Source organism: Lepisosteus platostomus, chromosome 8 (genome assembly GCF_059453375.1).
Source record: "Lepisosteus platostomus isolate fLepPlt1 chromosome 8, fLepPlt1.hap1, whole genome shotgun sequence".
NCBI lineage: Eukaryota > Metazoa > Chordata > Actinopteri > Semionotiformes > Lepisosteidae > Lepisosteus > Lepisosteus platostomus.
This window is the reverse complement of record NC_142618.1, coordinates 19,073,631-19,089,612: the sequence shown is the minus strand read 5'-3', so window position 1 is coordinate 19,089,612 and position 15,982 is coordinate 19,073,631. Positions and strand designations below refer to the sequence as shown.

At 42.5% G+C, this 15,982-nt stretch overlaps 1 protein-coding gene across 4 annotated transcripts; it reads right to left on the bottom strand.

Annotated features, from left to right (window-relative positions):
• Positions 1–220: 220 nt before the first annotated feature.
• Positions 221–14,345, bottom strand: thnsl1 (threonine synthase like 1). Of its 4 annotated transcripts, none has more exons than XM_088642737.1 (5): positions 14,276–14,345; positions 9,946–10,039; positions 9,569–9,729; positions 4,757–4,871; positions 221–4,026 (listed from the first exon to the last, which is right to left on the bottom strand). In XM_088642737.1, exon 5 carries the CDS (start codon positions 4,023–4,025, stop codon positions 1,779–1,781), a length of 2,247 nt encoding a protein of 748 aa, XP_088498863.1. In that variant the 5' UTR covers position 4,026; positions 4,757–4,871; positions 9,569–9,729; positions 9,946–10,039; positions 14,276–14,345; the 3' UTR covers positions 221–1,778. The 4 variants fall into 4 exon arrangements, with proteins under 4 accessions (XP_088498863.1, XP_088498865.1, XP_088498864.1 ...); XM_088642739.1 differs by lacking the exon at positions 14,276–14,345 and adding an exon at positions 13,908–13,969; XM_088642738.1 differs by lacking the exon at positions 14,276–14,345 and adding an exon at positions 10,445–10,554.
• Between the last annotated feature and the right edge of the window lie 1,637 nt (positions 14,346–15,982).

Here is a 15,982-nt window from a genome sequence, read left to right as displayed (position 1 = left end):
TTCAGTTTAAGAAAATATGAACCAACAAAATAAAAACTCAATAATTAATACTCCGGATGGGGGGATGATTATTGTCTCAATTACTTAGTTTTAAATTGTGGTTTATTCTCCAATCCCCCAAAAAGCTAATAGTATTTATTATAATTAAGAAAATATTTTCAGACTTCTTAGTTTATACTTTCAGACCCTTATTTTTTAACAAAGTAAACTGTAGCACATGTTTGTAATTATGTTTTTATTATTTTTACTTAGGTTACTTCATTTACTTATTCTTAATAGACAAGAGAAAGCTTTTCCAAACCCACCCCGTACAATTACTGAGGAATGATGATTTAACAAAATGAAAGTAAATGTGATGCATAAATTTACTTCTTCTCATGTGTTTTAAATGAATGTCTCTTTGATGAAGGCAACCAAAGTGCTTTAAATTTCAGATGTTTTTTTTTACTGAAATGTATTGTTTTTAATTATAGGAAAAAAATGCCAATTCGAGTTTCTACAAAAGGATATGTCTACATGGACCTGGTGTTTGAATTAGAATAGATCAAACAACTGTTAAAACATTTTGGAGTGTATGAAGCAGAGGAGAGTGCAAAGGTAGTCAGTGTGCTCTTGTTTTCCCTTCTGTTTCTACTATATAATCTTTTCAAAGACAACACTATCAACAAGTGGAAACATCTAAGAGCTCCACAATTACAGCATAAACTAAAGTCATAAGGTTGTAATCACAAATTTAGACTGTAACTGTTCTAGCCTCTATAAGCGATTTCCATTATTGTCTCACCTCTGACAACAGACAAGGTCACTCGTCAACCTTTTCTATAATGGACGCTTGCCTGCCACCTAGTGGCCATTTCCCATTACTGATTGATATATAACAAGCATTCTCAATGTGTGAAAATATTATACCACTGCTTTGCAATTCTTTCATTAAAATATCTATCTATATAAAATACCTATACACACCTGACATGGAATGTAAATATCTGTCCTAACAGCTAATTTACTTCCAGATTAGAAATTAAATTAAATTAATTTAAATTATTTCCATCCATTTTCTAACCACTTTACCCAGTACAAGGTCACTGGGGGAGCCAGAGCCTATCCCAGCGTGCACTGGGCACAGGGCAGGGTACACCCTGGATGGGACACCAGGCCATTGCAGGGCAGACACACAGACACAAACCCACACTCACGCCAAGGAGTTTTCTCTGAAGTCTGTTAACCTACCAGCATGTCTTTGGAATGTGGGACAAAACCGGAGCACCTGGAGGAAACCCATGTGAAGACAGAGAGAACATACAAACTCCACACAGATAGTACCCCAGGTCCAGAATTGCACCCAGGGCGACAGCACTGCGCTGCCCTGCCACCCAAGATATCTTCATTAACAATATATACCGTGAACAGCTGGTAAAACTTGGAATTCATTTGGAAACCCAAATAAAATGAGGCAGTATATGATTAAGTTTGGTAAACATTGAATTCATTAAAATAAATCTGAAAGTCAACAGTGGTGTTCGTTTGCTCTTTAAAGAGTCTAAACATAAACTGAACAAACTAGCAGAGAACATGAAGTTCAATACAATGTAAGCAGACCTGCAGTTTCCACAAAATATAAGTATATCTTGCCTACTGTGTTAAGAATTGTCTGTTTTAAATTATGTAAGTGGGGCATCCCTATATCTGTAACTGACAGCATCTCTGACACATAGTAAGTTAAAAGGCAAATGTATTCATTGAGTTATGCAGCACTAAACCTGTCTAGCTTTCCATGCTCAGGTAACTTTTAAGAATGAATCTCGAACAACAGTTTCAACTTCTTCAACTAGGTCACTGACGTTAGCATCACACACCTTGTGCCTCCTTGGATCTCTTAGAGACTTTAAGTCTGCATGCATGGGAGGCAGGGAACCTAACGAGCTGAGCAAATTAAGCTGATCGAACGGATCCTCGGCAACATCCTGAAATTTCAATGCTTTCAGCACAGCGGGTGCGAACTTGGCGGGGTGAACCGTGGAGGAAATGATAACTGGGCACGTCCTGTCTTGCAGGCGATCTGCTACGACTTTGGCAGCCGCGGCGCGGGTGTCCAGAATGTATCCTGTGGCTGAATGAACAGCGCTGATAGCAGCCAAGCACTCCTCTTCAGAGCACCAGCCTGCCAGACAGTCCTGATGCATCCTTTTCAGTAGAGCTCTTGGCACCTTAAAATACCTCTCCCTCTCAAACTGAGAAAATAACCCTCTAACGAGCTGCCAGTCCCCATCTGAGATGTGAAAGAGGTATCTCTCGAGGCTAGAAGGCTTTAGGACTTCTGTTGCCGGAGAGCTTGAAGGCAGAAGCTGTCGGTCTCTAAGATCATACTCCCCGGTCTTCATGAATTTCGTTAGAACACCGCTCTGGTGAGAGGCACAAATAAATTTCCTGATAGGAATTCCCATTTGTTTTGCGTACACGGCCGATAAAATATTTCCAAAGTCGCCAGCGGGGATGCAAACGTCCACAGGCTCTCCGAAGGCAACGGTGCCCTGGCTGACGAGGTCGAGATAGGCGGAGGCGTGGAAGATGACCTGCGGAAGCAGCTGGGCCCAGTTAACGGAGTCGGCGGCGGTCAGCACCGCGCCACACTCCACCGCCAGGTGGCCCGTCAGCTTCGGATCGCCGAGCATCTGCCGGACCGCCTGCTGGCAAAAGGCCAAGTCCGACTGCACACCGACCGCCTTCAGGTTCCCCTCCTGAAAACCCGTCATCTGCAGTCTCTGAACGGGGCTCACTCCGGCTTCGGGGAAGAACACCAGCACGGCACTCCTGCGCTTTTCAGCCTCGGGTAGACGACTAAAGCCGTTCAGCGCCGCGCTGCCCGTGTCTCCAGACGTGGCCCCCAGGAGTAAATGATTGCACAGGTTCGAGGTGCAGTACGCCAACAGCTGAGGCAGCAGCAGCAGGGAGAAATCTCGGAAAGAAGCCGTGGGGCCGTGAAAGAGCTCCTGAACGTACTGGTTATGTACGAGGTGTCGGACTGGAGCAATCCTTGGGCAAGCAAAATTATCCGCATAAGCCTTCTTGACCATGCTGTAGAGCTCCGGAGCTGGAACGTCAGCAGGATGGATACATTTCTCAAGCAGGATCTGGGCTCTTTCAGAATACAGCAGGTCCACTAATCTCACCCATTCCCGCGGGGGCAGCTCTGAAAGACCGCCCTGTGGCACATAAAAACCCCCGTCGGGAGCCAGACCCTCGACCAAAACATCGCTGAAAAATTTCCGCTCTGACACCGAACCGTCCTCTGGCAGAAACTTGTTTCTGGTTGAAACAAACGCTTCAGATTCAGTATCTTCACATCTCTTCACGGCTTTTAATACTTTTGCGGCCACTTCTTCAGCGCTGTCTCCAGAATCACAAAGGACCCTTGCATCACACCACTTGTTATATATTTTCCGCCTGCAGCGTAGAATCTCTCTCAAAGACACTCCTGATCCGCGCCCAACGATCCTATTCCCTCTCCCTCCTGACAGCCTCTCTATGATGACTTCAGGGTTAACATCAAGGTATATAACAATCCCATTTTGCTTCACGTGGTTCATAGCTGCAGAGTGCATTGGACTGGACTCCGTCAATAAAACAATACTTCCAGACGCAGAGAAACTTGAAAGAGCTTTGCCTTCCTCTTCAACAAACTGTTCCCAACCGATTTCTGACAGCTTCTCCCCTGCAGTCATGTTCCACTCTTTCTTGAGGATGTGATCATCTAGATCAATGACAGGATGTCCTAACTTGCTACCAAGGATGTTTCCTACTGTTGTTTTTCCTGAGCCTGGGAGGCCCATGATGAAGATGTTTTTATGTCCGGTGCAGGAGCTCAGACTTGCTGTTCTGAATGCTGAGAAAGAAACTATAGGAGAAAAGAATGTCTTCCAAGTCAGTAAACGAGAATTACTTTCATTAGAAGCTCTTCCCCGATGGTAAGCCAGGAGTCCTTTGATTACAATGTTTTTCACAAGTCGACAAGATGGAGGAAACATCCTGAAACAGCCACATAAAAAAAGTAGGAATCAGTCTAAATGACAAAAGAACTACAAAATGTAGATCACAGTTTTGTTTCAGGCTTAAGCCAACAGCCATATCACCCTGCAACTCACAACTGGCAACCCACTGAAGCTAAGCAGGTGTGAGCCTGGTCAGTACCTGGATGAGAGCCTTCCTGGGAAAAACTAAGGTTGCTGCTGGAAGAGGTGTTAGTGGGGCCAGCAGGGGGCGCTCACCCTGCGGTCTATGTGGGTCCTAATGGGTAAACAGGCGCCGTCTTTCAGATGAGACGTAAAACCGAAGTCCTGACTCTCTGTGGTCATTAAAAATCCCAGGGCGTTTCTCGAAAAGAGTAGGGGTGTAACCCCGGCGTCCTGGCCAAATTTCCCATTGGCCTTTACCAATCATGGCCTGCTAATAATCCCCATCTATGAATTGGCTTCATTACTCTGCTCTCCTCCCCACTGAGAGCTGGTGTGTGGGGAGCGTTCTGGCGCACTATAGCTGCCGTTGCATCATCCAGGTGGATGCTGCACACTGGTGGTGGTGGAGGGGAGTCCCCATTACCTGTAAAGCACTTTGAGTGGAGTGTCCAGAAAAGTGACATATAAGTGTATGTAATTATTATTAAGCTTAAATCAACAAAAAAAAACATCTGAAAGCAATACCCACAGTTTTCACATTAAACGAATCATTTTAAGAGAAACATGACTTGATGAGTGCTCACCTTATTTATGAAAAATACTTCGACAGTCTCCAATTACATTAGCAGTAACTAAAAGGGTCATCAAAGCTCAGCCTTAAAGACTAGTCCTGTGCAAAACATTGTTTATCCCACAGTCCTATAAAGAAAGAAAAACAAATATTAATATAATAAGTATTCACTAATAGATCTATCTGAAGCAACTATATCTCAAGGGTATCTAATTAAGTGATCATAGGGAAGAACATTATTATATTAATAGAAGTTTTGCTGGACTATTACACACGTAAACTCATTCTCACTATTTGTGGGTTTTAAGCGCACTGCAGAATTTGTTTTACAACTGGTCTGTTTTCTAATTCAGTTTGTCGGACTGCTAAACATACACACATACGGTAACGCGATCGAACTTACTAATAATATGATCAAGATTCAGTCCTTCTGTTTAGTCCTTAGTCCTATTTTCCTTTCAGGTGAATATACATTTCTAAAAATGTATATTGAAGTCAAATGAAGTGTTATAAAAAGTAGAAGACAGGAACATGCATTCATTATGGATTAAGTATAAGTTTCTGCCTGTCTTCATGACTTTGTTAGATGTGACAGTCAGTGGTCCAGGCCTCCATGAATTTTCAATCCAAGGCAAAGGCAGCCTATTTAAAGTCCTGGATCTAACAGAGTTGGATAAAATCCGATTTAAATGAAAAATTATCAGATCCTTTCAAAGTGTTAAATCTGCTGGATATATCCAGAATAAATCCTTGAAAGTTTATGTGCAATGGAACAATTTAAAACATTTAAATCTGTAAATAATCATCTGTAAACCCATACTGTATTATGACATCTTCATCCATGCATTTCCAACCTGACTCAAGTATAGGCTACATAAAAATGGTTTGTAGCTTATCGAACTTCACAGCCTCTGATGAAAATGCCAAATTATCCAATCTAATATGTTCTAACCTCATTCTTTTTGCACTTGTTTTTATTTAATACTCATCCACTTTGGATTTTTGCCAATTCTGAAAATACAAAATTAACAAACTACCTTGAACTGACCACAAAAAGGTTCTAACATTTTAGTGTGTTGAACGGGTGCTTTTTCTTTTTTATATATAAAGAGATCTTCCTAAGGCTCCACGGCCGAAACGTTGGGTTTTCTTTCTTCTTTTTTTCCAGCATGGAATAAACCTATTACTTGTTCCTTCCTATATATAGTCTACTTGGGATCATATTTCTAAGAAGCTTCAAAACAGGTACATTGCATCTACATCGAAGGCTGGTTTGACCCAACGCTGTAAAATAGACATCATACTTTGAGACGCACCTTCTGGTGTTAACTGTTCACTGCTCACATACACTGACGGCCAGAGTCACTTCCACCTTGCAGATTCACAGAGCGGCATCCACATCAATGTTGATATACTGAGCAACAGAAATCCTACTTGAAGACCCATGGTGCAACACAGCTAGTGTACTACTTAGAGGATACAGAATCACTGACCTTTATGGAGTAGGGCAGGATACAGACCGCACTATAAAGCATTTCATTATTTGTAAAAAATGTCATGTTTAGTCACTGGGACAGCCTCCATGAAGGAGTGTAGATCAGTTACCGAAAATTATGCCTGGCATTGCACTCAAAGCCATTCTTTAAAAGCGCTGCATTCATATCTGCTATACTCTACATGGGTAGTAGATTTTCTGAATTCTGCTACTCTGATACACCGCTAAATTCATTAAGGTGCTACTGTTTGCTGAAATTCTGCAAATCTCCTGCTTTCTACATCATGCTATCCCTTATGCTGACCATAAAAAGCCATTTAGTGATGGGCACCTTGAAGTTCAGCACTGACATTTCTCAGATTATCGCTCAAATTCAAGAGCAAAGTTTATTAGCAGCTATGGACACGAATTGTTGAGCAATGCATTCACCAGTGTCATATCCCACCACTGTAAAAGCAGAATGATCTGCTGTTCCTCTGAACATAGGCCATCTTTATCATGAATCTCTAAATAACCAAATAGTCCACAAAAAATAATTATTGCAAATAAAATGCTATATACCATGCTGAATGTGAGCATACATTTTTCTTTTCAGTAGCTGGACACCTATCGGAAGTATGGCTGTATATATGATATGTTAACAAAAAAAGGGAGCATTATGTGAACAAGCAGTACAAAAAACATGGAAAAAGTGTTCACACAATAAAACTATTTTCAAACATGTGTTAATTGCTCACGAAAGCACTTGTCCAGTTAATTACACAGCTACAAGCCATCACTGGGTCTATATTGAGCCTAGCTGATACAGTGAACCTTAAGATAATTGCTTTCATAATGAGCAATGAATAAAGAGTATGATACAAGGTTCAAAACATAAGTGACTTCAACAAAAATAACAAAATACAGAGTTAGCCCAAGCACTTGGTCTCCCTATATGAAGTAAGAAGATCGATTACCAAGAAGTACAACTTTACAGGTATGATCACTCCTCCATGCAGATCTGAGAGATTGTCTGCATGCAGAAACTTCAGGCCACAGAAGTAGAATCTGTGCTTGAGAGCTGGAATCATGTGGATAGTTTGGATTAAGCAACTGATGACGACTTGAAAAGTGCAACAGGTGATCTGGATTTGACACCAAAATAATTAGACAAATTAAGCCATCACAATCAGAAGTGACTGTCTCATAATTGGACTGACAACTAGAGTATCCATCCATCCACTCGTGCAACTTTAAAGATTTACCACTTTCTGGAAAAAGACACTTACAACGATATGATATGAATTTACATGATTTCTCAGAATTTCTTGCAAAAGTTTCCGCAGAGTGGGAAAAACATTTTCACATCCACTTCCATTTGCTAAGTGTTCCATGAACGTCTGTCCTGGGCCATACTCTTTACTCCCTCTGATAACAATATTGCTCAGGCTATATTTATGGGGAAACCCTCAGCTAGAAGATGTGCTTCAATTTGGTACAGCTGCCGAGGCAGAGAAACAAAAGTCCAATCGAAATCTGAGTTATTGTTTCCAATAAAACCCTCGTGTGCAACATGCCCAACATGACTTTGTGTGATTTCATTCTGTATGTTGTTGCTCAATTCATACAAATTAAAGCACAACTATTGAAACACCATCTGGATACCTGACTAATGAAATACATTCCGAGCCAGAGAACCTGTTAGAAGCTTTCAGACCAAAACACTTCACACATCACCTCACTTTCTATAACCAATTATCCAATTCAGGGTCACGGAGGCCCAGAGCCTATCCAGGGAAGCACTGGTGGCAAGGCAGGATACATCCTGCATGGCACACCAGTCCATCGCAAGGCACACACGGAAACAAACACACTGACAGAGGAGCCTGTCACGAGGTACAGATAGCAAAGAAAATACAACATTCATACACCTTCCATTGAGCGGTTGCTAGATAAGTTCCTGAGAGTGCACACTCAGGGCTTGACTAGTAACTGCTATTACTTAATTTCATATACATTCACGTACATAAACATACTTAATTTCATATACATTCATATACTTAAACACAGGTATGAGTGAGTATTGTGGTGTGAACGGAGAGCACTCTCAAAACAGATGATACTCACTGTTTGTTTGGTGTCGGTACTTCCGGGGTGGGCCAGCCTATGGTGGCCTCAGAAGGCCAAACCTAACCCCCGTTCTCAAGGGTTATTTAAGGAGATGGGAAAAACCACTTTGAAGTAGAGAAATGGTTTGTTCCAGAAGGGGAGGGGCATACAAGCTATTTAAGCTGGCTCCTCAGCCTAAGAAGGTGTTGGTTGTTGGTGGTTAGTATATTAGGTAGAGACACAGAGACACAGAGACACAGAGACACAGAGACACAGAGACACAGAGACACAGAGACACAGAGACACAGAGACACAGAGACACCATTTGAAGAATTACTTTTGTTTCTTTTGGGGTTTTGTTTTCTGTTGTGGGGGACTGAGAGCACTATAAATAAACTGCCCTTATTTTACTTGAGTGTTTATCTGTGAATACAGGACTCTCCTTCTCCTCACAGTCTTATGGCTGGCCATCCCACCTCTGCCACTAAAATGTCACACAATGGTCTGAGGAAGGCCAAAGTAGGTCCGTTTTATAACAGAATGGCTCCATTGCAAAAATGCTCACGTAAAATAAGTGCAGTTTATTTACAGTGCTCCCAGTCACACCAGAACGGGTTTTTTACAAAAGCCTATTAACCAACTGGTGTGTCTTTGGACTGAGCTCAAGCAGAACATGCACCCTCCACACAGATAGTGCCAAAGCAATTGAACCCAAGGGCTCTGCACTCTGAGGCCGCAATGCCAATCGCTGTGCCACCGTGTCATCCAGAGCTTCGCCTATTTAAATCAACTTTCACGCTGTGCAGAAAAACAAACCAAGCTATCATATGACAGTGTGAACGAAGGGACAGCTTTGGAAACGTTTGAAATTTTGAAAACTTTTCAAGCCTCAGAAAAGGGTACATTTTTAATGAATGTGATACAGATATGCAAGATTGTTTTCTTTGAGTTTAGAGGATATTAAGTTGACCATTACTATAACTGAGCATTCATCATCTCAGTGCTTGGTTTTAATGTGACTGCTACCCAACCTATACTATAGTTCTATACTATACAGACTATAAGCTTAACATTGACTTTTTAGTGAATTCACCAATAATTATATAGAATTAGTCTTTCTTCACTCTCTTGCTCCCTAATACATACACCTGATTGATCTTATAAATCATAACATTCTACTAATTCAGCTGGAGACCTTTTTTTGGGCCCTCTTGTCCTGCCCATGAGAGGTTTAAAACTGACCTGACTTTATTTTTCTCGGTGGTTTTAGTTCTGAGGTGAGGCTGGTTACAGCTGGTGGTCCAAGCGTTACGCCATCAGCTAGCCTTCCCATAGAAGTCAAGCAGAAGAACCTGTGCCTGTTGTGGCTGACAATAGACCCAGAAGAAAAACAGCGCCAGGGCCTTTTTGGAAGAAAAAATAAGAATCGTTTATTTTTTAAACATACTATTAAATAAACGGAGGATTATGTATATTCATGTCCTTGGGAATTGTTTTATAAACAGTATTTACTATTTGAAGTTGTGGTGAGAGGTGGACTCATGCTTTGCGGGCAGGACAAACCAGCACCGTGAAGTTTCTCCACCCCCGCTACAGACAGCACAAACGATGAAACCCACCTCATTCGTTAGTGCTGCGTTTGTGCCGGTTTGTGCCGTTGAAAGTAACTTCCCAGCTGCTTCCCAGTTTCCCAGAGCATGATACTTGCTCCACCTGTAGGAGTTAAGCACGAAGAGGTTCTAACATTTCTACTGTAAACAAATTACAAGGTTTGAAATGCATGGATAACATTAAGATAAAATATTGACGGATAGATGCGAGTGTGCATTTTACAGATAACTATTCAGATCGCCCCTAAATGACAGAGCTAAAATTAATCCAAAGTATGTATTTGACGCTTTTATTAGCAGACCTTTCTTGCACTTAAAGGTACGATTAATTGGTTAGCACTGTAAATGGACTATAACAATTCAGTGTAAAGTCTTGTGGGAAGTCACGAATTTCCAAATTACGTGTCTTTTGGCAACGAAAATAGAATACTAATTTCGTGGGTTTCATACAAGTTTAAAAGCATCATGAAGTGTCAAACAAGATCTTCAGAACTTAATATTTTAATACCTTCGCAGTTTTTATTTTCATGGCGCCTCACTCGATATTACCCTCGGGGCGATGCATTTACTCCAACCTCTGAAACCCATACGTGCGTGCACGTTCTTCTGGTATGTTATGCTGAATATTTAAATAAACCACCTCATTCGTCAGTGCTACGTTTGTGTCGTTGAAAGTAGCGTTTGTGCTGCTTTCGTTCCCGAGATATAGCATCTTGTTTTGCCGGTGATCACGTGACCATGCACGGTGCCTTTGACCTCCAGTGACCCCGTCTGCCGAGTTCAAGCGCTCTGTTACCGTTTGGCTCGTACCCTTAACATTGTAAATACACTCAATATCTTAAAATATATGAGCCTACTTAGATGTGAATAATACTAAGATGCCAACAACTTAACCATCTATGACATAAACCTGTGGTTGTAATGTATGTAAAATCACCGGGATTGTAAGATCTATGCTTTTTTATTTTCTAAGGTACGTTTTTCTTTTCTTTCCCAACTCGCTGTTGCCAAACGCGTAACTGTGGGATACCATCGCGACAAGACCTCTGCAGCATGTCATGATAGGGACTGTAACGCAACGGGGGCTCAGGCGGGCGCCCTTGCCGCATTAGGTCGGCCCCCCACAGTCGGGACCCAGCCCGGTGAGCCAAAGAGAGATCTCTCTATATCCCAGTAGCTGTAGTCCTGCTATCACAGGGAAGGGCGGCGACGTCACCGCTCTAGTAAGCCGGCTTTTACACAGTGCCTGTTGGCCATAAGCGTTACAGGACCTAATGTATAACACATGTATATCACAGCAGTATATATCGCGACTGGCGCCTTGCTTCCATGCCACCCTGGCACCGCTGTCGCAAAAGAGGTCTCATATCAGGACATGATATACCCAGATCGGACCTGTCGCAACATATGGACTCCATGTCGTGACATGAGGGCGGGGCATTTTGGTCGGGGTATTTCATATCGCGATATAGGGGCTTCATGTCGCGACATGGGGCGGGGCATTTTGGTCGGGGTATTTCATATCGCGATATAGGGGCTTTCATGTCGCGACATGGGGGTGGGGCATTTTTGTCGGGGTATTTCATATCGCGATATAATGGCTTCATGTCGCGACATGGGGCGGGGCATTTTGGTCAGGGTATTTCATATCGCGATATAGGGGCTTCATGTCGCGACATGGGGTGGGGCATTTTGGTCGGGGACTTTCATATCGCGATATAGGGGCGGGGCATTTTGGTCGGGGTATTTCATATCGCGATATAGGGGCTTCATGTCGCGACATGGGGGTGGGGAAGTTTTGTCGGGGTATTTTATATCGCGATATGCGGGCTTCATGTGGCGACATGGGCGCGGGGGGGGGGGGGGCTCTGTCATATCATGTGGACTCCGTGTCACGACATGGGGTGGAGGCGTTTTGTCGGGGTATGTCACATTGCTGTATCTGGACAGTGATGCGTCAGTCGCAATGGGTAACGCGATGTGATCTTGATGCGCGTACTCCTATCGTGACATGCTATCGGAGTCGTGAACGAGCTGTGGATGCCACGATATTCTTTGTCTGCTATTCAGTTTTGACCTCAATGCGACTTGATCAGTAATTGGAAACCAATGGATATGTTACTGTATATCCAGCGTGCTCAAACAGCACACACGGTACACACAGAACTTCCGCTGTGGCGCTTTACCCAATCAGAGTGTCGATTCTCACTCTTCACCCAATCGCGGCCCGAACTGCTCGAGGGTTTAGCCAATCGCGGGTCTGAGAGCTGAGAGCTAGCAGCGCCAGGTGGATCGGCTTGTTTACTGTGTCAGTGAGAATCTAGTTTTAAAATGCTTTACTTATTTGCAAAACAACTGCATAAATTAAACTACATTTAACGTCTTTATTGATTCACAATGTCCCGTACTCTTCGAAATACATTTTTTATTTGCAATACAACTGTCTCCGCTGCTTTCTGTCATGAATACATGGTATTTGAACAATTTTAATCGTATATTTAAGGGAAACGCTTTCTGCTTTGTACTTTAAAAATGAATAGAAATGTAAAGTGTATGATCTATTATAATGCTCGTGCTTTCAATTTTGTTTTTTTATTGTTAAATTATATCGATCTAGAAACGAATACCTAAAAATGTGAATATGGGCTCTCGTGTTGTACCAGCGGTAATTTGGAAACTGGGGTCTCTTCACCGATGAAAGGAGTACACAAGCAATACATTTTCGAGAACATGGTTAAAATTTAAAAGAAAACGCCTAACCCAATGAACTAACATAGTAACTCCTCCCTAAATGTAAGACTGTTTATTCGTGTAAAGGCTCCAAAGTCTGGGGTCAACTGATCAAAAGATCACAACTGAAAGATCTGGTGGTCGTGACTTTCCTATTTTGTACGTCACAGAGTGACGCCAGACCCAGGAGAAGAACGCGCTTTATTGAAATATATTGAAACATCCACCCCGCCCGACCAGACAGACTCGGAAAACAAATTGCCCCCATTGTTTTCATCACAATCAGGAGCTCAAGTACCGAGTTTGTTGGTACCTGTAAACAGCCTTGTAAAGTCACGTGATTACCCGAAAAAACAAGGCGCTGTACAGTATCTCGGAATCGAAAGCAGCACAAACGCTACTTACAGCGACACAAACCGGCACAAACGCAGTACTGACGATTGCGGCAAGTTTCGTCGTTTGTGCTGTTCGACGGGCGGGTGGGCAACTTCATGGAGCAGGACGTGCAAACATGTCTGCGTCATTACTTTGAAGACTGCAGAAGACTCGACTTCACCTGAGGATCTAACACAGGCGCCCATACCTGTGTCTTCAGAGGGCAGGTGTGCTCTCACGCTGTACTCTACACCAAGGACTGACCAGAAACACAAAGATAAAACTAAGGACTGTGAGTTAATCGCTTCATGTTTGCGCATAAGACCCGTGTAAATACAAACACACGGATAATGACAGTTTATTAAAGAATTCAGATATATGTTCATTTCTGTTATGTGAAAATAAAAAAATATGTTTCCAATATTGCAGCGGTCCGCAGGTGTGAGACGGTGGACTTTCCAGTGTTGCTTCTCGGGTGTGTTATTTACTACCCGCGACAACCTTGTACGTAGGCCCTTAAAAAACACCCTGGTTCTTTTTCACTATAACGAATGTGTTTTGTATAAAAAGTGCAACAGTGGTCTTGTTGTTCTAAAGCTGCAGATTAAAGCCTTTTTGAACACGTGGCTCGACAGACGGTCGAATCTTTACACGTCCCTTGGTGCTGAGAAACTGATCACTCCTTCAGGTTTTTAAGAAAGCACACCTCTAAGAAGTATTAAGCCTCTTGGTAAGAACATGCAATTGTTTTCTAGTGTTCGCTTTTTTAGACTACACCCGAAACTCTTCTGATTAGGGTATGTGGTATTCGTAACATATTTAATTTTCCTGCTCACATATTAAATGATATTAAATGCAAAATCTACCGCACTATATCTCGGGAACGAGAGCAGCACAAACGCTACTTTCAACGACACAAACCGGCACAAACGTAGCACTAACGAATGAGCTGGGTTTCACCGTTTGTGGTTTCTGTAGGAGGGCCAATTTCACGGAACTGGACAAATTTACTTTTTTCCGTTAATACAACCATTTATAAAGCGTAATTCAGAAACGCGTTTTCACGCCGACATCGTTAGTTGTTTTTTTTTTCGTTAAGCGCTATTAGAAAGGAAAGTTGCACACTTCGGGACGGATCGGCCGAGCCAAAGGCAAACGAAGCCGCAGTCTTTCTTTCAACTAAATTATTATTTTTAAAAAAACATATAATATAGTGTGAAGATACACTTCTTACCTGGCAATAACGTCATCTAGATTCGAATCTGCGAAAACCAAACCTGGTGCACTTCCATGCTGCCATGAATATACTTCCCAACCCTACCTGACCATACATCTACTAATATAAGCACCATTTACAGTATATTACCGTAAATTTAATAAATCACGGTCGCATAATTGCTAGCCATTTGTTGGATTAGTCTCAGATGGGAGGGGCCGGTGTTGTATTCAGTCCAGTCTCCTCTGGGAATATGTGTCCCCCTGTAAAATGCGTTAGTTCAGGAACGAGTGAGTTTTCTCACCCCCCACATAAAAAATGATATATATGTAACACATAAAGACAAAAGATAAACATAGACTTCGTGTGCTTTCTCTTTGGCTGTCTCTTGTCTCGTGTAGAAACAACTTAATCTTGCATTCAAGCGGCTGACCTGTTTTTTACATTACTATAATCGCTGCAAACGTATGAAATACAGCGAAAAACCGATATGAAAACACACGAACAGGCTCCTTTTTTATCCATAGCGTAATAAGCAACCACACGACCATACGCGCAGGCGCCACCTGTGTCTGTACCTGGAAAGTTCTGTCTCACAAACAAATCATGGTGCATTCGTTTCATTTCTCAAATTTATCTTTAACTGTTTCATCCACATTCTTAGAGCAGGATAGTATGAAATTCCATCTTTTCATCCAGTTTTGTTTTGATGTGTTTGCAATTCCCCAACACAGTCATGAGTTTTCATAACACATAAAATTCACTTTTCATCTCTTGATGCTCAAATCCAATGAAATCCAGTCCACATATTGTACTAGGCATTAAGATTCAATTTATAGTTCCAAAGAGATTTCAAATTGATTAAAAAAGCTTTTATTTTCATTTAGCATTTTCTGTGTGCTATACAGAGTCAATAACCCATAACTAATATAAAAAAGTAATATTGGAGGTATTGCAAAGTATTGGACCTGTCTGCGCATTTTGACATATTATACAAAACACCATTGGAGCAGTCTCCACTCCCAGCAGTCCTCTCCAGAGCTCACTGGACTGCCTTCGCCCCTCCTGCTGTCTCTCCCTGCTCCTCGAGCAGTCTCCACTCCCAGCAGTCCTCTCCAGAGCTCACTGGACTGCCTTCGCCCCTCCTGCTGTCTCTCCCTGCTCCTCAAGCAGTCTCCACTCCCAGCAGTCCTCTCCGGAGCTCACTGGACTGCCTTCGCCCCTCCTGCTGTCTCTCCCTGCTCCTCGAGCAGTCTCCACTCCCAGCAGTCCTCTCCAGAGCTCACTGGACTGCCTTCGCCCCTCCTGCTGTCTCTCCCTGCTCCTCGAGCAGTCTCCACTCCCAGCAGTCCTCTCCGGAGCTCACTGGACTGCCTTCGCCCCTCCTGCTGTCTCTCCCTGCTCCTCGAGCAGTCTCCACTCCCAGCAGTCTCCTCAGGTTATAATAATAATAATAATAAACTTTATTTTATATAGCGCCTTTAAAGGTGGCTTCTCAAAGCGCTTTACAGGATGACAATAACAATAAATAAGAAGACTACAACAATAAATAAGAAAATTTCACAAGACAGGACACAATTATAATTACAGCAATACAACAATAACAATAGAGGAGACCGTGGAAGATGGTATTAAGAAGAGCAGAGGGGTGAAGAATGGAACCAGTTAAGTAAAGGCTTTTCTGAAAAGGAGGGTTTTGAGTCTGGATTTGAAGGAGTTTAGAGA